The 26,038-nt window shown below is 41.5% G+C and overlaps 1 protein-coding gene across 2 annotated transcripts in view; it reads left to right on the top strand.

Annotated features, from left to right (window-relative positions):
• The window catches only part of MED13L (mediator complex subunit 13L), a 167,612-nt gene that overhangs the window by 18,596 nt on the left and 122,978 nt on the right, over nucleotides 1-26,038 (top strand). For both annotated transcript variants that reach the window (XM_079322303.1, XM_079322304.1), the window contains exon 2: nucleotides 1,042-1,279. In XM_079322303.1, the coding sequence (XP_079178429.1) occupies nucleotides 1,042-1,279 (238 nt within the window). The remainder of the gene's footprint in view (nucleotides 1-1,041; nucleotides 1,280-26,038) is intronic.

Here is a 26,038-nt window from a genome sequence, read left to right as displayed (position 1 = left end):
GCTGGAAATGAAGCAGTGCAGGGAATAGCAGCAGCAGCAATGTGGTAACAGGTTGGAGAGTAGAGTACAAGCCCACTGTGAGCAGGGTATACACACACCAGTTGTGTTTGATAACAGCCAGACTGTCCTGGGGATTTCCCTGTCATGTGCTGGAGAGAGGAGAGAAAGGGGGAGGGTACAACAGGGATGGGGCAAACTGGGAGTGGAGGAAAATCTCAGAATGACAGAACACTCTGTGTTGGAAGTGACCCACCAGGATCATTGAATCCAACTCCTGGCCCTGCCCAGGACACCCCAACAATCCCACCATATGCATCCTTGAGAGTGTTGCTCAAACGCTCCTGGAGCTGTGGAAGCCTTGGGGCCGTGCCCATTCCCTGGAGAACCTGTTGAGTCCCAAAGAAAACCTTTCCCAAACATCTGGATAGCAAATCTGTTCTTTTTATTCTTCCTTGATAAGAGAATTTTATCTGGTTGAGAGGCAGTAAATGGCAAATTCCATATTCTGCTTTTGTTCATTTGGGCAAAATAAAAAGCCCATTTGGTAAACTTGTAACATCACAATGTGAAGCTGTTTTAGCTTTTCCAGTAAGTCACTGATTTCTTAAGTGCTGTGGTACTTTGTGATTTTCAAGTGGCCAACTTTTGGGCTGACACTGAGTTCATGTGGCCTCCAAGCAGCCTGTAGGGAATGAGGCTTATTCCCTCTCCCTGTTTGGTTTTTCTTCCATTCGAACTTGTAAGATGACAATAAGATAACAATAAGGTTAGAAATTGAATGAAGCTGTTGGAAATGAATAGAATAGAAATGAATAGAAGGGAGTCAGGCTGTGGTGAAAACCTAAATGCAGGGGTGTAAGCCAGGTTTATTCAGTGCTGTTAATTCATTTTTTACCTTGAAGGGCAATAAAGGCAAATCTATGAATAGGAATATTTTTCAACTTGAATTGCGGAATTAACCAATGAAAATGAAACAAACTCTGAATATTAAATTATTAAGTAATCCAATGATGTTTTTCTTTTTTTTTTTGTTTCCCATAGGCTGAACTCACGGGCATCAAATGGCGTAGGTACAACTTTGAAGGCCATGGGGACTGTGGGCCCATCATTTCAGCTCCAGCCCAGGATGATCCCATCCTGCTGAGCTTCATCCGCTGCCTGCAGGCCAACCTGCTGTGCGTGTGGCGCCGGGACGTCAAACCCGACTGCAAGGAGCTCTGGATATTCTGGTGGGGGGACGAGCCCAACCTGGTCGATGTCATCCACCGCGAGCTGCACAGTAAGACACTCCTTGTTTCTCTGTTGCTTCTCTTTTTACAGTGAAAAGGACATTTTTTTTTTTTTTCTTAATGCTTTAGTTTGTTACTTTATGTGATTTTTGTCATTGTGTTTTAAGACCTACAGGAAAATTTAAAAATAAATCCTGTAAATTTGACTTTTTTTGCCATGTGATAAAATGCAAAGTGAAACTTGAGCTCAGGAGACCTGTACGCATCATCATGACTTGGATTTTTGTGGAATCTCTAAAAATAGAGTTAGATTCTAGTTTAAGGAGTGATGATGATAATAATACCCCAGCTTGGGCATAAGGTAGTAGCTGATGGAATAAATCACTTCTGTAGAATCAGGTGAACTCCATGGCACCCCACATAAATTCATGAGGTCAGGACTTGCTCCTTGCTCGTGCTGGAGGATTTGAGCATGATCCAAGGCAAGTTGCAGCAAGTGAATGGAACAAGAGGCAGGAAGGGGCAGGTAGGTCAGAGGTGACAGTGATAAGTTGGTGATTATAGGCTTTATGCAACTGGGATTGTCCTCAGAGTCTCCAAAATGTGGAGCCTTACCATGATAAAGTTACTTCTACTTTGTCTGTTGTGATCCTGTTTGGATTTGACTATATCCAGTATATATTATTTTCTTTTCAGTTGTGTATTGTATGACAAGTTTTAGTTGCCTGAACTAAAAGGTGTTTTGTTAGGCCGTATGAATTTTACCTCCATTTTCACCTTGTGTCTTGCAAGAAAATGACTGAAGTTAACCAGTTTTGGTAGTTAAAAAAACCCAAGACAATCATAAGGACCAGGTTCTGGTTTCTTGCAATAATTTTTTTATCCCCATGACCTTTAGACCTTCTGGTGACTTGGTGATAAAATTTGTTTTAAGTACACAGGATATTTTGTTTCTCAAGTGTGCTGGAGTTGTCCCTTATCTCCCACCTGTACCCTGTACTGTTTAGTCCTGGGTTATAGTGTATTTGTTTCTTTTCATTCTGTTCTAAGCACCATTCCAAACTTCCTGCTTTGATGGCTGCCAGATTGTTTATTTGGCACCAGAGCCTGTAAAATCACAGATATGGAGGCCTGAGTACCTTGGGGTGTGTTCCATGCAGGTAGCCCTATGATCATGTATAATTAAAGAGATGGCTCACAAGTGCTGTGCTGAGCCATTCCACTGACATTCATTTTTTATGAGGCATCTGTTTTGAATGAGGGAATGGGTAATATTTCTACTTACCCAGCAAAGCTTTAATAATATATGCTTTTCTCTTAGTGAAATATAGTTTATTTAATATTTCAAATGCAGTAGATGGGACTAAAGTAGCTTTTTATTTGAGGGGAGTCACAGGTGATGCTTCTGTTTCTGTTGTAAATTGATGGAGTTTGTTTATATCTGACATCTTGGTTACAATGTGATGCTGCTTCCAGTGGTGGAGGTATGGAAATCCACTTGAATGTCTGGACAGCTGAACCTGCTTCTGCTGGGTGCAGTATGGGGCAGAGTATAGCAAAGCATCGTCATGCATTGCCTGGTTCAAAATTTCATGGAATCACAGAATTAGTTAGTTTGGAAAAGACTTCCAAGGTCATTGAGTCCAACATGTGCCTGATCCCCCAGCCAGAGCACTGAGTGTCACGTCCACGTGTTCCTTGGACACCTCTAGGGACAGGGACCCCACCACCTCTCTGGGCAGCCCCAGCCAATGTTTAACAACCCTCTCCATGCAGAAATTCCTCCTAGTAACCAACCTGAGCTTCCCTTGGCACAGCCTGAGGCTGTTCCCTCTCCTCCTGTCCCTGTTCCCTGGAGCAGAGCCCGACCCCCCCCCCGGCTGTCCCCTCCTGTCAGGGAGTTGTGCAGAGCCACAAGGGCCCCCTGAGCCTCCTTTTCTCCAGGCTGAGCCCCTTTCCAGCTTCCTCAGCTGCTCCTGGGGCTCCAGCCCCTTCCCCAGCTCCATTCCCTTCTCTGGACAAGCTCCAGCCCCTCAGTGTCCCTCCTGAGCTGAGGGGCTCAGACCTGGACACAGCACTCAGGGTGTTCCAGCCTCCAGGCTGGAGCCTTCAGAGCAGTAACTTTTAAGTGGAATTCAATCTGAAACTCCTCTGTTGTCACGTGTGTAAATCCTACAAGGACAGATTTCCTTGTTCTATATTAAAAGCACATTGAAACACTTGTAGTGACTTATCAGATATAGTTCAAAGTGATGTAAATTGTGTAAGTGTTGTACATTTTCCTGCTGATAGGGCTGTCGGTCTCTGTTCAGTACATTTTAGAGTTCAAACATCAGTATTGACAAAATATTGAGCCTCAAATTCTGCCAGAACAAGGCATTTATGTCCATTGATTCCTTGAGATAGGACAAAGGACACAGTTTGTGTTCACTGCTTCATGCAGCCAGAAGGCAAAAGGAACAAATTTATTCTGCTTTTTATTGTATAAACAGGCCACAGTACTGAACTATTTGATAGTTGAAGTTAGCTTCCTGAAAATATAAAGGGCTTTTCCATGTGGGCTTACAAACAGAAAATAGGAAAGTTACTGAAGCAGAGTTTTCCTTGCCTGTCAGCTTGGCCAGGGTAACATTATGCTTTCTTTTTTTGCTTTTTTTTTGGGGGGGGGGGGGGATAACCTGCTCAGGAAACGAGCTGCTTTGGCTTAGAATGCTGCTCCTGCAGGTTGGATTGTCACTGTGACTTAGAGTACCATGGCCAGAACTTCATTCTGTTTTATTCACATGTTCAGGAGCACAAGTCCCAGGAATCTGATTCTGCAAATCCAAAACAAATTGGATATCTGAGATATAGAAATTTTAGGGAATAATGCCTGATAGTAAGATCATGAATTCTTATCAAAAACAAAGTTTTGGATTTCTCTTTTCCTGCCTAGATCTTGTGCTTTGAAAGTGAAATAATTTAGTGAGAACTGAATTTCAAATAATTTAATTTTTAAATATTATGTTTTAATTATTCAAGTCTAAATGATAATTTTTGGTTTTTCTGGATAAGAGTCACTCCAATAGTGCTGTATGATACTTACTGCTTTCAGTAGATGGAGGAAAAGTCCAAACTGAAGCTTTGCTTCCAGAAGCACTTCAAAAACTTTTTTGCTCATGAATTCTAAGGCTTCTTTTATCTTTATAACATTGAAGATTTGGTAAACAACGAATCTGCCATTAATAAAAGCATTTCAAATAGTCATAGGGAAAACAACTTACTGGTTGTAAACAGGAGGTACAAGGAGAGTTGTTTATGTAGTAGCTTTCCAAAACTGTGGATAATTAAATGCTGTCACGGGAGATTAAGTAAAAACAATTATTTGCAGAGCAGTTATAGATCAGTGGAGTGGTTGGATTAACCAGGCAGCTGGGAACTTCAGGGGTGTCTCTTGCACATTCTCCTACATTTCTTCTTCCTGCCAGACTTGACTATGTTGTTCTGGTTTTTATTGTGGTGACATTTAAAACTGGATGAGGAGTTGAAGATCTTTATTCAGTAATGGGTGGAAAAAGCTAATTGGGGTGGGGTCAGTGAGTGAGGAAAAACTGGAGTGATTCTGTAAGTCTGAAAAAGTTGGGCGTTGCCTTATTTTGTTGAAGTTTGGTTTTATGAAGGATAAATGCTGTTTAATACTATTGCCTGGAGAGGTTTGGCAGCTCTTCCAGCCACAGTACCTTTTCCCACAAATCCATTTTTTGTACATCCAGCAGAAAAAGGGGAAGGAGAGGAGGGAATTTCTGACTGTTGGCAGCTTTTTTGACATGAATGTTGTGGATTTGCAAGTTGCAGAGCTCTCATTTGCATTTGGTGACCAAATACCATCTGGAGCATCACAGAGAATTTAGACTCAACTCTTGGGTTTTCTCTCTTCTCCCACCCATGCCCTGGACCCTGTGAGTTCCACAGAGATTATAGGGAAGGGAGATCTGTTCCTCAGTTCCCTTCTTTGCTTTTGCAAATAGCACTTTATTCTGACATTTTACACCACTCCAAGAGCTGGACTTGATGATTTTATAGGTCCCTTTCAACTCAGAATATTCTATAATTCTCTGACAGTTTTGTCTATCAATTTATCATCTCTGTAGTGGAATTGTAGATATATTCCACTTGGCTGCATTTGTGGTACAGAATATTGGAGTTCTCAGGAATACTGCAGGGATTATGGTGTGTACCACTACTGAGGATACAGGTTGGTGACTTTAGCACAGCACTGGAGGTGGGCTTTGAAAAGCTGGCTGGATGTGAAACAGGAACTCAAAAATGAATAAATTCTGGGTGTTTGATAGCTCTTTAAATGAAACTACATCCTTCTATCAGCTTAGTAGCTTGTATGTCTGAGCTCATAGTTACTGGAAGGTATTTAGGATTTCTATCTCATATATTGCCCTTCATCCATTAATTTCTGCAGCTGCTTCCCCAGAAAAAATACACTGTTTCACTAGGATATAAGAATTTGGATGGAAACACTTATGAAGAATAGATTATCTTGGATGAATTAGGCAAGTCTTTCCTGAAAGATTATTTCACATGATCTTTGCAGCTTGGTAAGTTTAAAAACGTAGCTGAAATTTGAGCTGTGACAGGAAAAACCTGGAGCTTCAGCTTGTTCCTGTTTATGAATTCTTGGCATATTGGGCTGGCGCAGCCGTAATCCCCTGGTGCTGATAAAAGTGGGGAGGGAAAAATGCTGCCTGTAGGAAGAGCTGTGTGCAGGGCACCAACATTAACCCACATGATTGTAGCCCAAAATTAATTTCTGCTATTGTTTCTCTACCTGAAATTTGCTGATTTTTTTACCTACAAGAAAGTAGAACATGTCAGATCTGTTTGTTAAGGATTTTTCCTGAGGAGAGCAACTTGCCCCAGAACTAAATGTAGTTGTTTTTATTCCTGCTAAGAAGGGTTCTTGATTCTCTCTTATGAACTGCCAGATTTCAAAGTTTCATTCATCAGTCAAGTCTTTTAAATAAGGTCAGTGTTTAGCCTGTAAATGTTTAGTAGTTAGTGCTTGTCAGCATTTATTAGGGATTAGAAAAAACTAACGGAAAACTTAGAAAAATTTTATTTTTTGGTTCCACAAATATAAAAGAGAATAAAGTAATGAAAAATCTACTTTCCATTTCAATTTGAGCCTAATTAAGGTTCTTGCAGGGTACTGTCTTATTTCTGCAATTGCAAGGAATTGGAATCTCTGTCAGGAATTACAGAGTATGTTCTAAGCTCTGTAGTGAGATACGTTAATTATTGAATGAGAAGATGTTCCTGCCTATTCAAACGTATTTTAAGTGTGTGAAGCAAAGTGTGAAATGAAGACTGAGCCCCCTTGCCATGAAATGGCTGTTCAAATGACAGTGCTCCTCAGTCTTTTCATTCTACTATGAGATTATGGCAGTGGGCAAGAAGGGAGGGGTTGCTGCTGGAATTGCATTACAGCTGGCTTGGAGACTTCCTTGGATTTGCCCAAAGGTTATTCCTTGGATCCCTTGGCTTGGTGAAAGCATGGGATGTGTATCACAGCAATTTTAATTACAACAACAACTCCATAAACCCCAAACTCTTGTCATGGCCAGTGGTAGCAGGAATGAGAGCAGACAGGGCATGGAAAAGCAGCCCATGAGCAAGGAATAAAGGATCTGAAATGCAAGGCTTTTGGAAGGCTTTCCATTTAAAAAGCAGCAATGAATATCAAGCAGCTGAGTACCACTTATTAATAATTTGAAGTGAAATCTGAAAATGGTTAATTGCCGGTTCTTGAGCACGGAGTGGAATTAACAAGTAGGTTCCTATGACAGAAGACTTTATTGGAATATTAAGTTACTGAAAAGTCTGTTTCTGGCTTGATTATTTTCAATAAGATAAGTCATTTGCATTTTCTTAATTGCCTAGCACAGATTATTCCTAAAGACATGAAAACAAAGTTCAACTTTTCCATCCTTTTGGTAAGAAGATGGGATTGAAAAGTGAATTCCTACTTTCTCAGCCCTCAGAATTGTTCTGTGACCCTTATATCTGACACTGGTAATTGGTGTCCAGTGATTGCCAGTTGAAGTTCAGCTTAGACAAAATAAACTTTTTCTTTTAAGGAGGCATATTAAATGAGGTTATTATGCCATCATTTGGGATTAAGGAATTGCTTCATGGGAAAATGCCAACTCCTTTTATACACATGAAGTTGACAAGAGCCTTATTGTGTCTGGATGAGATGTCTTCATTTTGTTTTGTTTTCTTTTAAAAATAAACGTTCTTCCCACCACCTACTTCTACCCCTTTTACTTGAAAATTGGTTTATGGGAATTATAAAAATGAGTGTCCTGTTTGGAATTGTGATTGTACTTACCTTTGCTTTAATTCCTCTCTCCTTCAGTGGTTTTATCTCCACACAACATGGAATCTCAGTGCTCAGAGCAGCATCCAATGAGTACAAGTAGCATTTTTGAATTCATTACCAGTTCTAGGCAAGAAATGGACTTTACTGATCCTTGTGGGTCCTTCCAGCTCAAGATATTCCATGGCTTATTCTTCTTATTATTTTTTATATATTTATTATTTATAGTGCATTTTCCCTCTGTTTACAGCTGGCAATATCAAAGCCTAAAAAGTTATTAAAAAGTCTTAAATCTACCAAAGAGCCATATATAAAAAAGCTTTTTATGTAAATGCTTTTTGTTGTTTTATTTTACTTATATCACTCAAGAATTAACATCTTAATTATGCTCGTGGCTGGGAATTTGGAGGATTTCCTGTTGATTGCAACAAATTACCTTTTGAAAAAAGTTTAGATGAAAGTCACTGATGGAAGGTAAAGCCAAGAAATTTTCTGGTGGATCCACATGCTTCCTCATAATCTTTCTGTTTTCCAAATGTAAGCTCAGTTGGACTGAAATAGTTGAAATTTTGAGTAATTAACCTTTAGATTTTATTTGACACAATAGTTCTTGTTTTCCTCTGGTGTTTTTGTGGGCAAAGGAGTTGGTATTCCAGAGGCACCATTAACAGCTGCCTTCTGGAGGGACATTTGATGGTCCTTTGGCAGAACTGTTCCATCAAGGCCAGACTTAGAGCAAATCCAGGGTATTTAAAGTGGGGTGGAACTGCCTGGAAAGTGCTGGGAATCCCTCCCAATAACAGCAGAGTGAGGTGTTACTAATGAATCCAGGGAAACTATTGTGTAAAATGGGCTTGGAATTAACTGGAGTGCTGAGAACAAACTGAAGTCCAACTTTTGAATGTAAATAAAATTGATGTGTTACCACAGGCAATTCGGTGAACCACGTAATTAGGTTTTTTTCCATGAAAAATGAGACATTATGCTGCAGCTGCAGCAAGGCAGTATGTAAAGGATTTATATTCTAGTTATATGAAAATTAAACAATCATTAAAAGACTGTATTTTTGAAAGTGCTATGGAGGCAGGGGGAATGAAAAAAAATCCAATCAGTAGAATTTATTTTTAGCGATGTATTGGGCAATATCTGCCACAGTAGTTGATGTTTTTTCCTTTAGAGAATCTTCTTCCAGTGAAATGAACTCACTTAGCTGTGTGAAGTAAATCTAAGTTAGCTTGAAGTGAAATCTGTGTTAATAGGGCTCATTACTAATGTTTGTATTTTCATGTATTGAGTAATTCTAAAAACACAGGGTAAGCTCTACTGGAAAATTTAGACTTAAAATAGATGAAATGCCACTTTCTGAAGAAAATTATTTAAAAATTGCATACAATTGCATTTGGGTAATGGCATTTTTAGAATAATTAATGAACTTTAGGTGACAATGATGCTGCTGGATTGCAAAGAGAAAACACTGAAACACAGCTCTGCTGATGTTAACACATCATTCCTCTTCAGAGAGAGATGGTTTTCATTACATAAAAGTCACTTTCTTTATAATGAAGTTCCTGTTAAGGGTCATAAATCTTACTACAGAATTCTTATACCCCAAGCCTGAGACCAGTTTCATTTTAAGTGGGCTTCATTATACACCTGCACTTACTTATCCTGGGATTTGACTGTAATCTGTAGTACAAGTCCCTTGGATACCTGGCAGTGTGTCCATGTGGTAATTCCCAGATGTGATCCATGGCTCGGGGTGTCAGTGATCAGCCAGGAAAATGGGGGGAAGGCAGCTTTGGAAATGTGAAGTTCTTGATGTTCACTGAAATCAGAGTGCTGAAGCTGAAATATGGCCTTTCCAAACAACCAAATACAACCATATTCCTGCATGGAATGAAGAGGAGGAGCAAGCAGAAAACATCTGAGTACATGGGGTAGGTTAAGAATGAGGGTGGATTCTTACTTTTGCTCTTTGCCCATGGGAAGTGGGGGTTTCAAAAGGTAAAATAAAAGGCTGGAGTTGTGCTGTTGGTTAAATATTAGTATTTTTGTTAAAAAAAAACCAAAAACCAAACCAATCACCCATATGTTGCAGTCACTCATATAATGATGAGCAGAACTTTGAGTGGAATCGTGTAAAATTGATTCTCCAAGGCTGAAATGCTGAGTAGTTTGAAGTGAAGGTACAAACCAGAGGAAAGGGACACTGAAAGGTGGGCACAAAAGCTGAAATACTTTTGCCTCCTTGTTGATGTAATGCACACTTCATTGTGTCCCTGGAGCTGAGGGGAAGCAGCAGGTCTGGGTGCTCAGCCTGGCTCAGAGCAGCACAGGCTGCTTTGGTCCCATGGGTGCCCTGCAGCTGTCCCTGTGCTCCCGTAGCTCAGGGCTGCTGGAGCCCAGCACGCTTTCAGTTTCTGTTCAGTGCTGAGGGCTGGGAGCTCCCTGCCCTGCCTCTGCCTCCTCCCAGCCCTGACTCTGCCTTAGCACCAGCCCAGTGCTGGGCTGGGCCCTGGCACAGCCACCTCGGGTGTTTCCTGCCTGTCCTGACAGCCATTCCTGCTCAGCCTTCACTGCCCTGAGCTCTCTGCTCCTCCTGGACACTGTTTGCCACTATTTGCACCAAATCTTGGGGTGTTCATTGCTTTGGAATAGTCAATGAGCCTGAGGAGTCAAACTGAAATGCTTCAAATTTCTATAACAAATTGATCGGGATTGTTTAAATAACCAGGCAAAAGTAGCACCCCCAATTCCTGGAGAAATTGAAGTCTGAATTTCCTATATTAAAGTGCTTATATTGATAAACTTGGTCTTAGAAGAAAGAGCAGAAGGTGGCAGCTGTGGCAGTTTCTAAGAAGAAAATAAATATCAGATTTTCAATAAAACATTTCTGTTTTGTGGTTGTTCCATGACATTCTGGTTGCTTCTGAAACACAAGTAATAGAACACCTTTCCCACCAGGGAAACTTCTAGTCATAGGTGATAAAAGGGTCATTGTACAGGATTTTTTTTTTTCACTGGGATGGCTTTAAGAATTTCATACTTATTCTCTAAAGCTCTCTAAAGAGATGGAAAGTATGCACAGTGTTATTGTGTCATCAGGGGAGCAGCAGGGTCTGGAGTCTGATGGGTTTATGGTTGTGGGGAGCTGGAAGGAAAGTGTCTTAGTCCCTTTGGAGTTTGATGAAATTTATTCTGTGCAATACTTTGCTACATCTGTCAGCAAAATTCTCTGGAATCTGTTCTCCAAGGCAGGTGAAGGGGAGTGTGTGGTATTTGTCTGCCCTGTCATTTTTTTTTCCTGTCTCTTCTATATGAAAAGGATGTGATTTCTGTTGGCTTCTGTATGTGAGCAATGTCCTTTGCTGTTTCCAAGGGATGAAGGTGATGTTGGACTGTGCTGGGATAGAATGGTGAAGGGCTTAACTGGCAATGCTGCCCTTTCCAGAGATATTCCTGAGAGTTCTGCAGCTTTTACTGGCTGCTGGTCAAGAGGAATCCGTGTTCCTGACAAAAGCTTTATCAGCTTTCTTTAATGTGTAATTGGTTTATTGAAAGAAAGCTTTTTATTTTGTACTAACATTACAGTTTGAATAACTTACAAGTAACTTAAGGATTCTCTTGCCATCCCTAGTAATCCTGAGTTGGGAGTCAATTTGGATTTTCCATACAAGATTTCCATTGCTGCACCATACTAAAATAAATTAAATACTTCACTAAAACTGGGGTGCCCTGAAGTGGTGTCACCATTGTTGCTGCTGTTTCTCTGCTGCTGTTGGTGCTTCCAGCTTCAGTAAGGCCCTCTGATCCTCTGCACAAACCCAAGGAATTTATTCCCATGGAGGTGTTCCCACTCATTTATTCCTGTTCTTTGGGAAACAGTGTATTCAGGAGCTAATAAACAGGTGAGGTAAAGCTGAGAGGAATAATCAGCAGCCTGCTCAAGAGATCTCCCCAGAGAGCCTTTGTACCTGGAGAAGCTGTCCTTGGAAGTGGAAAACTTCCAGACAGATATCCCCTGTCCCAGGTGTACGTGGAATTATGGCTCAGTCTCTCTCTCCCTTATTCCTAAACTAAACCAGACTGCAGGAAGCATTATTTTATTACTATTTCTTTTGCTGTAAACCACAGTTAAGGCCTGGAAAGTGTGAAGAAAAATGTTTTGCCTGCAAGACTGTTACTGCTTAGTCTCAAAAGAAATGCACTCTAGTACTGAAATTCCTAATCCCTCCCCTTTTGGGATAGGTGTTCCTGCCTGGCCTTGTCCTGGGAGGTTCTCAGTGAGCCCACAAAAGGGTGATTGGTGAGCAAACATTACACTCAGCACTGTTTGTTTGTCCTGTCCCAGACAGCTGCTGTAGGATGGCTGAGCCTGGAGGTGAGACTACTCACATTCAAGGGCTCTGATTATAGTGTGGTAACAGCAGAGACAAAAGATCCTGATGCTTAGAGGTACACTAGATATATATTTGTATTAAAAAATCCCAAAACCACCATTACTGTCTTAAAAATAAGTGACTTTTGAGTTTAATGTGAATTTACTTGAGTTCAATTTTTATTTCTTCAATGAGTTCTTGCAATTATTTTACACTTTTATTTATTCCTGCATAGTAAACATGCCAGCAAACCTGTGTTAAAAATGCTCTGGAGAAACATTAATTCACTTCATTTTTGCTCTTCAGGTACTAACTACAGTTTACATTTTGTCATTAATGCACTGAACAGGAGTTCCTGTAAGTTTCTGAAATGCAAAATGTTAAAATTAAGCATCATCCCCAAATTGCCACTTGCTGCCTCTTTAGGATTCCTGCTTGTGCTCCCCAAATGCTGGAAGAAGCAACTGAGTTTTTTTAGTAGCTTCTTGTGAGTTGACTTGCTTTCTTTAATTGACATGTAATCACTTCACTGTAAAAGTGGGGACCTTGGATTTCTGGTACATAGGGAAATCTGGGTGCTATTCATTGTCCAATATGCCATTTTCTGGAGCTGGCTGGAATACCAGAATATCAGAGCTGTGATGCTGATGTAGCCAAAATGAGAGGGGCTGTGGAAGGAGCTGCCCACAAAGAAGGCTCCGTGATTCATTTCTGTGTGAGTTCAGAATCTTCTAGTGCTCAAAATGCTGAGCTTGGGAGTTCTCTGCTGTCATTTGTCTTTGTTTTAATGGGATTAAGTAATTATGTGTGCATTTTCTTTCAACTAACCAGCCTGATAAAAGCAAGCACAACTGAAGAGCCTATAAATTGTCGGCTCTTCTGTTCCAGCAGAAGTGCTTTGATGGCTCTGCAGATTTTACATCTTGGTGCATATATTTAGCTGCCCTACTATGGTGAGTAAGACTAGAGAGTAGTTTATGTAATCTGAGGGTCTCCCCTTGGGAATGTGCCTGGTGGAAAATGGATCTCAGCTACAGGGCAGTTTTAAGGAAGGAATCCCTGGTACTTCCAAGCACAAATAGAAGCTGCTCTCCCAAACACTGGAGTAACATCATTGAAACTAATTGTGTCTGGTATTGTACTTTGGCTATATCAGTCATAGGTTCAAATTCTGCTGTTGCTTTGCAGAACCTCTGTCTGTGTCCTGCAGCAGTTAAGACTTACTAGTCTTTTGTGAGTTTGACATCCATCTGATTTTTCAAGTAGGAACTGCTCACTGTGTATCGTGGCATCTGCAACCCTTTGTGTTTAATGAATTCATCAGGTGTTTGCTATGTGATATCATCAACCCACTTAATTCTTTTCAGAACTTCATTCTTTCTACATGGCGTGTTTATGCATTCAATTTTATCTTTACTATTAATTCAAATTAAGTCTTGGTTCGAGAGTTTATGTAATCACTTTAATGAAGTGGCTGTGCCTGCTCATTGCTTCTTGTTTATTTTAAATATTGGTCTAGGGAAGTAAAGGTTTTAATGTATTCCAAATTATAACCAGCAATAACTATGCAATAGTCCTCTATTAATTCAGTTTTAAGAGCTCTGCATGCAAGATGACTTTTACACTATTGTGCTGTCTCATAATTTCATGTGAGAACAGGCTGCTGTTAATTTGTTTCCCTGTTAGTTCATACGTGTCAGAGGCAAAATTTGTCATTCTTCTTCTGGCTTGAAGTTTTGCTGTCAGCAGATCACTTCTTTTCTGGAGTTTTCCCTATTAAACTTAATAATGCAATTTCTGACTTTTTGGGCTTGTGGCCACTTAATCCCAGGTAGCCATTTAAATTAACCTGTTAGGATGAGTAATGAATTACTGCATCCTAAAAAATTACTTTTCTTGTCATCTGTACCATCTTGTCATCTGTACCATGTGTCCAGGATGTGGGATAGAGGAGAAGGAGGGAGCCTTGGTCCACGATTGCTTTTAGGTACTGTGCTGAGCAAGCAGGCAATGCAAATGGTGAATGGAGGTGAAGGTTGGTTATTGCTCTACCTTGTCTCCTTGTTGTGGGAGTTGGGGAAATTGGGAAAGGAGAGAGAGCTGGTATGGAACTGTTTTAAACCAGCAGATACCCAGATTGCCTTTCCATTGCTCACACTACTCCCAGCTAAGTCTTTCTGCTAATCTTCACGTGATTAGGAATGTTAGATGGTGACACAAAGAACTCTACAAAGTCATGCTTAAGGATATCCCGCTGTGTGCATTTGATGCCACATCTGGGATGAGATTATAGATAAATAAATGAAAAGGAAAAATAACAAAAGAAAATACAACCCTGAAATCCCATGAACTGTAACTTTTTAAAGCTTTGGATATACAGTGCTTGAGGAAAATGGAAGAAGTTAAGATATTTTGTACAAATATATTAGAAAAGAATACAGTGCATTTGGAGTACAAAGACTCCCAGAGTTTTATTGGCTGTGGTTGTTGTCAGTGTTAACAAAACACACAGTGAACACAGCCCCAGTCTGTCACTGTCACATGTTGAGCATTTGCAGATGTAAATCCCCATCGTATGTCAGAAATATGACATTTTGCAACCAAATAAAAACACACAGAACTTGGGACTCGCAGAACTTTCTGCCATGTACCATAGCTCTGGCCATAGCTTCTGTTCAGCGTCACAGCTGCCCAGTGGATAAAGGGAGTTTTTAAAACCATATGTACTGTGAAAATGGGGCTGTTTATGTAATGATAGTTTATTGAATGGGAGCTTTGCAAAGAATTGACTGTGCTGTGCAGTGTCCAAGAGGGTGAGACACAAAGGAAGTGACAGGCACAGCCATCATAACCTGAAATCCCATTATCAGATTTTTGTGGAAGTGGAATCAGTTTTTCAGAGGTCAGTATTTTATTGCTGCCAAAAGAACCCATTTTGTACATACCAGAAGAGGCAGAGTGATGAGAATTGGTGATTGCCCAGTATTTATTGTTCCTCAGTACCAGTGTTGATAATTGGGTTTGTCACTCATCTGCAGTGGGTGAATTGCATGGGTGGCATTAGGCCTTGCTGCATTTTCCCCTCAGGAGACACCATTTGTTGTGACAACAGGTATTTGTGTCACATACCCTGGTTTGGGTGTGTGAGGGATGTGTTGCACCCTCCCCTTGGTGTGCAAGCACACAAATGTGTTCAGCACATGTGGCTGAGCTGAGCTGGCTGTGGCCAAGTTTCTCCTCTGCAGGGTCAGGGGCAGCTGCCAAAGGGCTGCAAAGCACCCTAAATGCTGACAGTCCCCGTGTTTCAGCACAACTTTGAGGTTTGAAGAGATGTGGCCATGGGTGGTGTGTAGGTTTTGATTGTGGATGCACATTTCTTCTGTGATTCCATGGATTTTCTTTTCTGAGCAACAGTGGTTGTGTGAGGGGCTGCCTGTGCTCTTGGCTCATCCATTAAACTAGAACATTAACCACCCTTCTCTCTCTGACTTAATAAATATTTTAATATTTAATCAATATTTAATAAATAAAAAACTACCAGCACTACAGAATCAAAATGTAAAGGGGCTTTTTTGGCTGTTATCTGGAACAGAGTTGGGAAAAGTTAAGAAGCCTTTAGTGCCTCTTGGATTCCTCTCTGATTTAGCCTTGTAGGAAACGTGGTAATGCCTGGCTTTGTGTTGTTCTGGTTTAAAAGCAAACCACTGGATTCTCTGATTTACATAGCAGAAATTATTTTGCTATTATTCTATTTACATTAGTATTTCCTTGTGTATTTGTTAGGCAAATGAATTCCTTGTTAAATGGCTGGGAAGAGGATTTCGAAACACTGGGATTAGTTCCTTTCTTTTGGAAGAAATAGTTAACAAATAGGAAAATGCTCGTGGAGAGCCGAGTTTCTGGCAAGCCCTGCTGGTACAGAGTGTACTGAGCTGGAAATGTTGCCGAGTTAGCACAAACTGTCTGATATAAAAAGCACGTTTTTGTTATAAACACTGCCTGCTCAACAGAGTTGTTGGTCTTACAGAACAGCTTTAAACAGGGACTGTTGCTTTTGAGTAATGTTAAATATTTGTCTTCTGGTGAATGTTTTCTTAGGAAAAATCACTGTAGATAGCAAACAAACCAATTCTTTTATTATCCAGTATAAGTGCATTTGAACTTCCTTGTTTTTATCTTGACTGTTTCACTTGAATTTATATGTTTTTGGAGGAGTTATTTTTCACTTGAAAAAGTTTTGGGTTATTTTTCTTAAAAAAAGATTTGTGCGGGTGTCTTCAGATTTCAAAATAGGCTTTGTTCTTTCTGAGCTTTGTCTTTTTGTTTTTCTGGCTTTGTTCTGACACTTTGTGGCTGTTTCTGTGGTGTTTCAAATGACAGGAGTCACAACAGTAATGGAAAATAGCAACTTAAATAAACATTTTCAGGAAGTATAAAGCAGGGTGAGTGTGGAAACCTTCCCCAGCTCAAACCCTGTACAAATGTTCTCTACATCTCTGCCCTGGGAATAGATTTATAGGATAGAGATATGAGGCTTTTAGATTTATTTTCTGTGGCTTTTTTTCTATAGTAAATGCTGTGAACAAGTTGTCTCTAGACACTGTGTTTTGTGAACAATCTGGTGGGTATTAACTTATAATAAGCAGCAAATTTTCTCTTTATTGTACAGGGTTATTGGTGTATTCTCAATTCTAGGCTGTGTCACCATTCCTCACTTGATCCTGAAGTGTAGAAATTACTTTTTCCAGCTGTCTCTGTGTACACAATCAAGGAGTTGATGCCATCTTTTTTGTTTGTTTGTTTGTTTTTGTTTTGTGTGATAGTACGTAGTAAGAACAGGATGGAAAAAAGATAATTTTATAGCCAAGTTCTATTTTTTTAGTTATGATAGCTGGTTTAGAGTCAGGGAGGATAATTTCTGAGCTATCTCAAGATTTGTGGCTATGTTGGAAGAAGAGCACAACACATTAATGTAATTTCTCTTTAAAACTCCCTTTCAATACCTCACCTGTCCCTGCCCCCTGTCCCTCCAGGCTCTTGTTTCATTTAGGTCATCTCCAAGTGCCCACTTGGAAGAAACTTTTCGGAGGGCAAAAAGGGGAAAAGGGGCAGCTCTGGGTTTAGATTGTAACTGAGCAACGTGTTTATCCTCTCTTTAACAAGGCAAATCTAATTACTTAATGCTTAACCAATGAATCAAAGCAAAGCCTTTTCCTTTGTGCAAATTAAGTGGGGAATATAATTATTTAAATATCCAACAAGATTCTGGAAAATTTGATTAAACCTGCTAAGAAAACCTCATGAAATGCAGGAGAGGTGAAGGAAGAATTACACTGCAATTGAACATAAATAGTTATTTTTATCAAATAGCAGTGCTCAGTAATGATGTGTGTGACTATATTTCTGTTCTTTGCTTATTTTGTTGGGGTCTTTTTATTTTTTTACTTCTGTAAGTGTCAGTCTCCTGCTGTCCGTTCTGGGGAGATGCTATGCAGTCAAATATTTTTTGAGTAAGGAAAAAAGGAACGTATTTTTTGCTGATAATCCACCCAGACATCAAGGGAAGAAAATATCAAAAGGAATCTTACTAGAAGTCAGCTAATTTTGTTTGAAAGATCTAGAAATTGCAGATCAGTCTGAAAGGAAGTTGGAAAACTGTTGTTGTCCCTGTAAAACATGGCCTTTTTCACTTTAAATGCTGCATTTTGAGAGCCTCTAGATGTTTGTCCTTGCACACTCACCCTGTGTGGATTCCTGTGCCTTGCCACTGGGTAAATGATTAGCAATGGGAAAATGTTACACAAGAAATACTTTGGAATGTTAATTGTAAATCTAATTATTTCCTTCTAAAATGAACCTGAAGCAAATTTCTGGTAACTGCTACTAGGAGGCATGAGAGGTGGGAGTATAAAGTAGCTGAAACTTGGGGTAGTTGAAATGGGATCTGGTGGTTTGGGCAGAAAGGAGACTTTCCATTGCAATTTCTGAGACCTTTTGGAGGATAATTGAAACAGGGATGTTGTTTCAGAATACTCCTTGTCTTTATTTTAAATGTGTTTCACGGAGTCACAAAATTATTTAGGTTGGAAAAGACTTTTAAGGTCAGGATATTTTGCAGCTTATAATGGAGCAGATCATGGGATCAGATTATGAAGCTGATGCATTTCTCTCAGAAATAGTTTTAATTAAACAGTTTGAATTTTGGATCAAAAATCTATTTGGAAAAAGGAAGGAAATGCAGTTTTGGCTTCCTGGTTTTGGTGAGGGAATGTATGGGCAGCAATAGCTCTTGTGTCAGTCAGTGCTCATTTGGTCAGAACTCACCTCCTCTGACACCTAGTTAAAAACCTAACACACAGAAAGCTCACCAACCAAACAGCTCATAACTGGTTTGAAGTTTTCAGCTCCTCTCTTTTTAAATATAATCTCTAAATTTAAATATCTTCAAATGTAATGGCCAGTGTAATACAATATCAGCAGTAACCTTGCATGAGTGCAAGACTCCCAAAAGAAATCAGGGAAATGCTGTAGTTAGCAACAAAACTGAAAAATAAAAAAAATCAAGCAATGTTTTTACTACAAATTCTTATTTTGCTACTAATAATTTAGAGTTATTTGCTGTTTTCTAAAATAAATGAGAAATTGTGCAATTAAGGGCTTTGCAAAACAGAAGTTCTGCCAAAGCATAAACAGTTGTGTATTTGTATCCCTGTGTGTCTTCAAAACCAGGAAGTCAGGATTATCCTTCCTGTTTAAAGTGGAACATAAAGCTTACCCTGAATTCCTAGTGAGTGTCTGAAGCTCTGTGCGTGTTGAAGGTGGATGTAAGAGGTGCTGATGATCGTGGAGAGGAATAAAGATGTTCTAAATTGGGTTAGAAATGACTCCTTCCCATCCCCTTTCAGTGTTTGATACAAAAAAAGAATCTGGTGGAAGATCTCCGCTCATTCTGCCCCAGCAAACCACAAGAAGAGAAGCTGTTTTTAACTAGATGACATATTTAGTAGTTGCCTTGCCAAAAAACCTTTTTTTCTTTCAAACTGAAAATAGTTTTTGTTCTGAAATAATGATCTTTTTATCTGCATTGCTTTTTTTTTTTCCTCTCTGAAGCTGGTCCCTTCTTTGTGGAAGTTTATTTTTGTAAGGCTTTTCCAGATTTAGGAACTGCATTTGATGACTCATAGTATTTTTTTTCCTTTGCTTTCTGCCAGGTAGGAGCAGCTGTGTACTTGGTAATTAGCTTACTCTGCCTTTGCTTAACCACTGTGCTCTCACTGTGTTCTGGCTGAGGGGGGAAAACACTGCATTTTTCTCCTGTTTGTTTTTTGTGTTCAGTCTACAAAAGCCAGTTTTACCAAGCCCTTGAAACAGCCAGAATATTTAAATAGAGCATCGAAGTAAAAGGAGAACTGTAGAATTGCTGTAAATAATTCTTTCCCCCCCCCTCTGTGTTCACTTTCTCTGAACATGGTCATTCTGGACAGAATTGTAACAGCACAGAGGCAACAAAAAGCAGATGGTTACTATAGTTTCAGTGAATGGAGCCAGTTTTACTTGGCTGAAGGTATTTTCTAATTTCTGTCCTCTTGCCTGACATTGATGAAAGGCCTTTTTGAACGCATTGAAGTCCTGGCTGTTTTTATATAACATTTGATCTCTTTTACCTATAAAAGCACAAGGATCATCTCTGATGTTTTTAAATACATCCTTATGCCCAGGGTTTTAGTGCCACTGTGGTTGATTCACATCTGTGGAGGAGCACAGCCTCTCTCCTTATGCTTTGTCCAGAGAAGCTGTGGCTGTCCCATCCCTGGAAGTGTCCAAGGCCAGGTTGGACAGAACTTGGAGCATCCTGGGGTAGGGGAAGGTGTCCCTGCCCATGGCAGGGGGTGGCAGTGGGTGGGCTTTAAGGTCCCCCCAACCCAGTCCATGATTCTGTAATTCAGTGACAAACCACACCTGTGACCGTGGACAGAGTTGGATTCACTTGAACTTTAGCAAAGAAAGCAGCAGCCACAGCTTCCTTGTGCCCAGCTGGGGCTGTGCTATGGGAAATTAATTGGGATTGCAGAGGAATGATTAGATGACATTTTCAGGAAGCTGCAGTATGTCTGTGGTCATCTACTGAACAATGGTCAAGGTGAACCTGTATTATGATCAAATAGACACCTGAAGATGTGAAAGGGGTTCAGTTTGCTGTTGTTTCATTAAATGAGCATCTGCTGCAGCCTTGTTATTTTAAAGTTGATTTTACCATGTTTAAATCTGAATTTTCTTTGCAAATTGTATGAAGCAAAGCTATCTCCTTCTCCATATGTGGCTTCTTCTGTTGTGAGGTTGTAATGTCTTCTGTGTGAAACTCGCTGTGTCCTCCCCTAATACCTTGTCAGGTCTGTGACACCTGATTTGGGAGCTGTGAGTAGCTATGATCCCAGCTGAAACTCCTGTCACTTGAGGGGTTCAGGAGGAAGATTACTCAACAACAGCCTCCCCTCCACCAGGATAAAGGACCTGCACAAACATCTGCCAAGGAGAATTGCTAGAGATGGCATTATCTGTAACATTTTCTTTTGCTTAGTGTTTAATATTGAAGCCTGAAGTGGGTAGAAGAGTTTTTGCAGAGCATAAGGGCTGGCAGCAGCATCCCCAGGTGGGTCTGTGCATTGTGCCATTGCCAGATGCACATGGATGTGCTTTATTCCTGTTCCTGGCATTGTAGAGCAGAGTTTGACAGAAATGAGCTATTTTAGTGTGGGCACACAAGTGCAGGTACCAGTGTTCAGGCAGAGGGCTAAAAATTACAGCATGAATCTTTGATTTAAATTCCACGCAAGTTTCATAAAACTTGCATGACTTTCTGAGAGCAAAATTGCAAAACATTCGAAAAACAAAGTCCAAGAGAAGCTTTGTGGTTTAGGTTTGTTAAATTCTTCTTTCTCTACCCCCTGTGCCTTGTTCTCAACCTCTTGTCAGGAGTTTGGCATCAGGGGAGACAAAGGTGACATTTTACAAGGTCTCTGACTGTAAGGAGATGTGGCCAGTGGGGCTTTGGGGTTTGTTGTGTTTGTTTTCTTTTTTCTTTTCCCAACCCTTATCTGCCGGCTGCTTGATGGCAGGAATTTACTGCAGAGCTCTGACCTCTGCCCTGCTGGCCCAGGCACAACCTGGAGTAACACTTTAAACCCTGAGTAGCTCTGTAGTAGTTGGCAGACTCTCATGGAAAAGAATTTTTGTGCAGAAGCCATGCCCAAAAGTATTTTCCAACTTAAAAAAAACCCATTCTTCATAAATGCAGGTGTTTTAATCAGAATTGGTGCTTACTGTGGCATCATTGCAGTGGTTCCTCTCTGGAATTGCTGAGGTTTTTGGCTCATGACTTGAGTTTTTAAGCTATGGGGAAGCAGAAACCTTTTGGCTGATATTTTTAAATTACTTTAGTAGATGTGGAGTGTTTTTATGAATCCACACAAATATATATATATTTAATATATAGGAAAAGCAGCATTTGGTTTGAGTACTAAGCATCTGTTGTGCTTCAAATTCAATTAGCAACTCAACATCTTCATAAAAATACCCAGGACTGTTCATAGTTAATGAGTGATTAATTTTATTAAGGTGCTCACTTGGGGTGTGCGCAGGCATGTGAATCCAGAACATTCTTGGAGTTTGCTAATTGTACACTACTCATAGTATATTAAAAATCAGAGATTTTAGTATTCCTCTGTACTGTGCATTATGACTTTGGCATTTCTCAGGTGTTCATTTTGGCAGTAGTGCTGTTTTTTTATCATTTTTTCAGTATTTGAATTGGCATGTAGAACTGAGAGGAGTAAACAATCCCAACTATTTTAAACTACAGTTATGGTTTGTTTTTTAAGATTGGATGAAAATCAGCTTAAACCTCCTTTGTGCCAACACTGGAATAGCAAGTAAGGAAAGAATTACCATTTAAAAAACAGTGACTGTGAAGAATCTGCAAGTGAATTGTTTTGATTAATTGGTACCACCTTGAGCTGATGGGATTTTATATTAAAATTTATTCCTTATTTTAGGGAACAGATTTTTCCTTGATAGGTGTTACTGTGACTGTAATAGTGCTTTTGCTTTAGAAAATCGTCAGTTTTGTTGTCTTTCATGCTCTCTGTAAAATGCCAGCATAATTTGGCATTAATCCACCTGGATTATTTTCTTATTTTCTTGTTCTGTAAGGAAAGACAGAGCAACTGAAATGGTTACAAACATAGGAGAGATGATGGGAGCTGGAGCAGGACAGGCAGAGCCTGGGAGGTTGATGGCTCCTCAGGGAGTTCACTGGTGATAAAAGGTTTGGCTGATCCCCTGAGGGCTGTGCAGCTCTTCAGAGGGCCTAGATAGGTGGGAGAGAGATGGGCAGAGAGGAACCTTTGGAAATCCCACAAAGGCAAATGCAGATTCTGCACCTGAGGAGGAACAAGACCAGCACCAGCAGAGGCTGGGGTGGCCTGTGGGAATCAGCTCTGTGGAGAAGGGCTGGGGTGTACATGAATGCATGGGGTGGAATTTAGAAAATTAGGTGTCCTGTCTGAGACTGAAGGCTTTGCAGAGCTGCAAAGACACCAGAACAGTTGCAGCTATAAAAGCCAACAGAGAACAGTTTTTTTTGGTATAGAGAATGGGTGTCAAAATCAAAGGCAGGATAGGAAATAATGTGAATTATTATTAGGGAACAGAGATGACCCTGGTGCTTTGTAGGTATAAACCTACTCAGAATTCAGTTGTTGTCTTCAATTTTCCACCCATACCTTCCCCTATCTCAAAATTTGGCTTTAATAAATGCCATTTATAGATGCTCTGGCTGGAAGCCAGGGGGACACTTCTGAGAGAAACTGGTGCCAGGACAGGAAAATCCTGCCGAGGGTTGCTATTTCCAGTTAAAAGGTTGGTTAGACTCAAACACTGAGCAGGCTTTGCGCAATCTGTGGGGAGGGAAATGAATGATTCAACAGTGTTTCCAGTTAAGAAAGTTATTAACTATTCCTGGTCTTGTCCCTTCATCTTCAGGGAGCAGCTGTTCAAATCCAACCAGGCAAAACTTGAGCAGCTTATCTAAACCAGGTGGCATGAAAGGAACTTTGGTGTGCAGAAGAAAGTAAGTTTTGTCTCGAGGCAAACAGATTGGTGCAGGGTTTATCTGTGATTCTGCACTCCTGTGGACCCCAAGAGCAGCCAGGTGCTGATAACTATCAATGACAGCTGGGGCTGGCTCAGGCAGCCTGTTCCTAACCCAAAATACAGCCTTTAGCCCAGATGAGAACCTGAGATGGGACTCTGGAATCACAGAGCTTGATCATTCCATGTGGGGCAGTAATCCTGAGGTATTTAGAATTCATGCTTTTACTGCTGAGCCTGATTCCTGGCAGGCTGGGCTGGGTGGAACAGGGGATGCTGAGGGGACCATGACTCCAGTGCTGTTCGGGAATTCCTGTTCAACCCTGCCAGCCTGGCCTGGAGCTGCACACCCCAGTCCTCACATGCTGAAATGAATCAAAGTTGTTTAGTCTGCTTGAGTAACCAGCATTCCTGGGGTCAAATAAAAATTCTCTGTGAAGCAGATGGAGGGAGCAATTCAGCCCTAATTGCCCAGCTTGCTTCAGGTTTCCACAGCTCACTTTTTATGTGCAACATCAGCTTTTGAGGAAAGAAATTAATAGATAATAATTAGATTAATAAAAAATCAAGCCACTGATATAACAAAGTTTTATTAGTGATACTCAGAAGGTAAAAGTTTCTTAAGGATCTGCTGGAGCTTCAGCTGTTTTCCTACTTCGTCCTGCAGAGGATGTATCCTGAATGAAGTTCTGGAGGCCGGCAGTGAAATGTCAGATCTTTCTCCACTTGGGTCTTGACCTCTTCAGAGCTTGGCCTTGGTCTTCATCATCCTCCAAGTCTTCTTTTTTCCCTTCTTCTTTTCCTTCTTCTTAATTGCTACTACTACTATTTCTTCTTACTCTTATTCTTCTTATTCCTATTTTAATTTTTATTCTTATTTCTTCTATTTCTTCTTTATCATATTCTTACTCTTCTAATTCTATTCTTCTGATTAATCTTATTAACTTGTTATGCTTGCTGTCATTCTTATCCTATTTTATATTCTTATATCAAGAACTATTTTTTCTCTTAACACTACTACTATTTCTTCTTATCATCTTCTTATTCCTATTCCTACTCTCTTATTGGTATTCTCTTATTCCTATTGTTCCTATTGTTTTAAGCGCTGCTGTTTGTCAGGCTGCAGGTGCCCTGGTGTGTGCAGTGTCTCTGTGGGCCCAGCTGCCGTGTGCAGGTGGCTGTGGCCTGGCACAGACTCTGGTGCTGTGGCTGGGAGCTGCGGCAGCAGCAGCACAACAGTGTCCCCAGGGCGCGCAGGGCCCGCGCTGCCCGCGATGCCCGCAGCGCCCGCAGCGCCCGTCTGAAGCGGCCAGGCCGTGTGCTGGGGGCAGCCAGCTGCTGCTGCGGGGCCTGGGCAGCTGCAGGGACACAGCCAGGGAGGGACTCGGGCTCCTGCTCCTCCAGCAAGGTCTCCTGAGGGGCAGGCTCACACAGCTCGTCTTCTTTGAGGGGTGTCAGGCCTCGGGCACTGCCGCCTTCTTTCTGCTGCTCCAGGATGTGGAGTTCATCCTCGAGGATGTTGAATTCCTCCCAGTCATAGACGAAGCTGGTGCTGCTGAGCCTTGAGAGACAGGTGACGTATGTGGAGTCATCGCTGCTCTTGTCACTGATGAGTTCCTCCATGGAGACATAGAGCTCTTCACTGCTGGAGCCCCAGACGCTGGTCTCTCCATCAGAGAGCTCCGGTATATCACCGTGGCCCTCTTGGAGTAGCTCCATCTCCGTGTTGTTTTCCCCCATACACTGGGGCAGCTCTGGGTAGGGGAACTCCTTCTCCTCTCGGGGCAGCTCTCCCGGTTCTGTGTCTCCACGCTGCACCTGCAGGGCCACCATCCGCAGGGCCAAGCTCCCGGCTCCGCGTGGAGGGGCTTCCTTGCCTGCTGCTGCTTGTGCCTGGGCTCGGCCCCAGCTGGGCAGGGGGCTGGCTGGCGAGGAGGAGCTGGGCTTGGCTTTGCCGTCCTCCATCGCTGAAGGTCTCTGGCGCCAACAGGTCCTGGGAGCTGCTTCCTTCTGTGAGAACGCCTCTCACGGGACTGGGCACCCCAGGCCTCTGCACCCCTTATATACCCCTCAGCCAGCGTTGGGCTCTCTGATGTCACAAAGGTCTCTGGGTTCCACGTTGCCAAGTGTCACCAAGGGCCACCCCCGGTGCCCCTTCAGCAGCTGAGCCCGTTGGCAGTTGCATGGAACACAGAATTTATAGAATGGCTGGATTGGAAGAGACCTTCAAGATCATCACGTCCAACCCATGTCCTAACACCTCAACTAGACCATGGCACCAAGTGCCATATCCAGTCTTTTTTAAAACACATCCAGGGATGGTGACTCCACCACTTCCCTGGGCTGACCATCCTAGTAGTTTATCACTCTTTCTGTGAAAAACTTTCTCCTAATATCCAAACTAATTTTCCCTGATGCATCTTAAGACTGTGTCCTCTTGTTCTGTTGGTTGCTGCCTGGTGAAAGAGACCAACCCCACCTGACTGCAGCCGCCTTTCAGGGAGTTGTAGAGAGTGATAAGGTCACCCCTGAGTCTCCTATTTTCCATACTAAACAATCCCAGCTCCCTCAGCCATTCCTCACAGGGTTTGTGGTCCAAGTCCCTCAGCAGCCTTGTTGCCTCCTCTGGATGCACGGAAGCATCTCAATGTCCTCCCTAAACTGAGGGGCCAGAACTGGACACAGCACTCAAGGTTCAGCCTCACCAGTGCTGGGTACAGGGGAAGAATGAGCTCCCTGCTCCTGCTGGCCACACTATTCCTGATCCAGGCCAGGGGCCATTGGCCTTCTTGGCCACCAGGGCACACTGCTGGCTCATGTCCAGCTGGTGCCCAGATCCCTTTCTGCCTGGGCACTGTGCAGCCACACCATCCCCAGCCTGTAATGCTGCAGGGGGTTATTGTGGCCAAAAT

Source organism: Erithacus rubecula (genome assembly GCF_903797595.1).
Source record: "Erithacus rubecula genome assembly, chromosome: 19".
NCBI classification, from domain to species: Eukaryota; Metazoa; Chordata; class Aves; order Passeriformes; family Muscicapidae; genus Erithacus; species Erithacus rubecula.
This window is presented reverse-complemented; position numbering and strand designations above follow the sequence as displayed.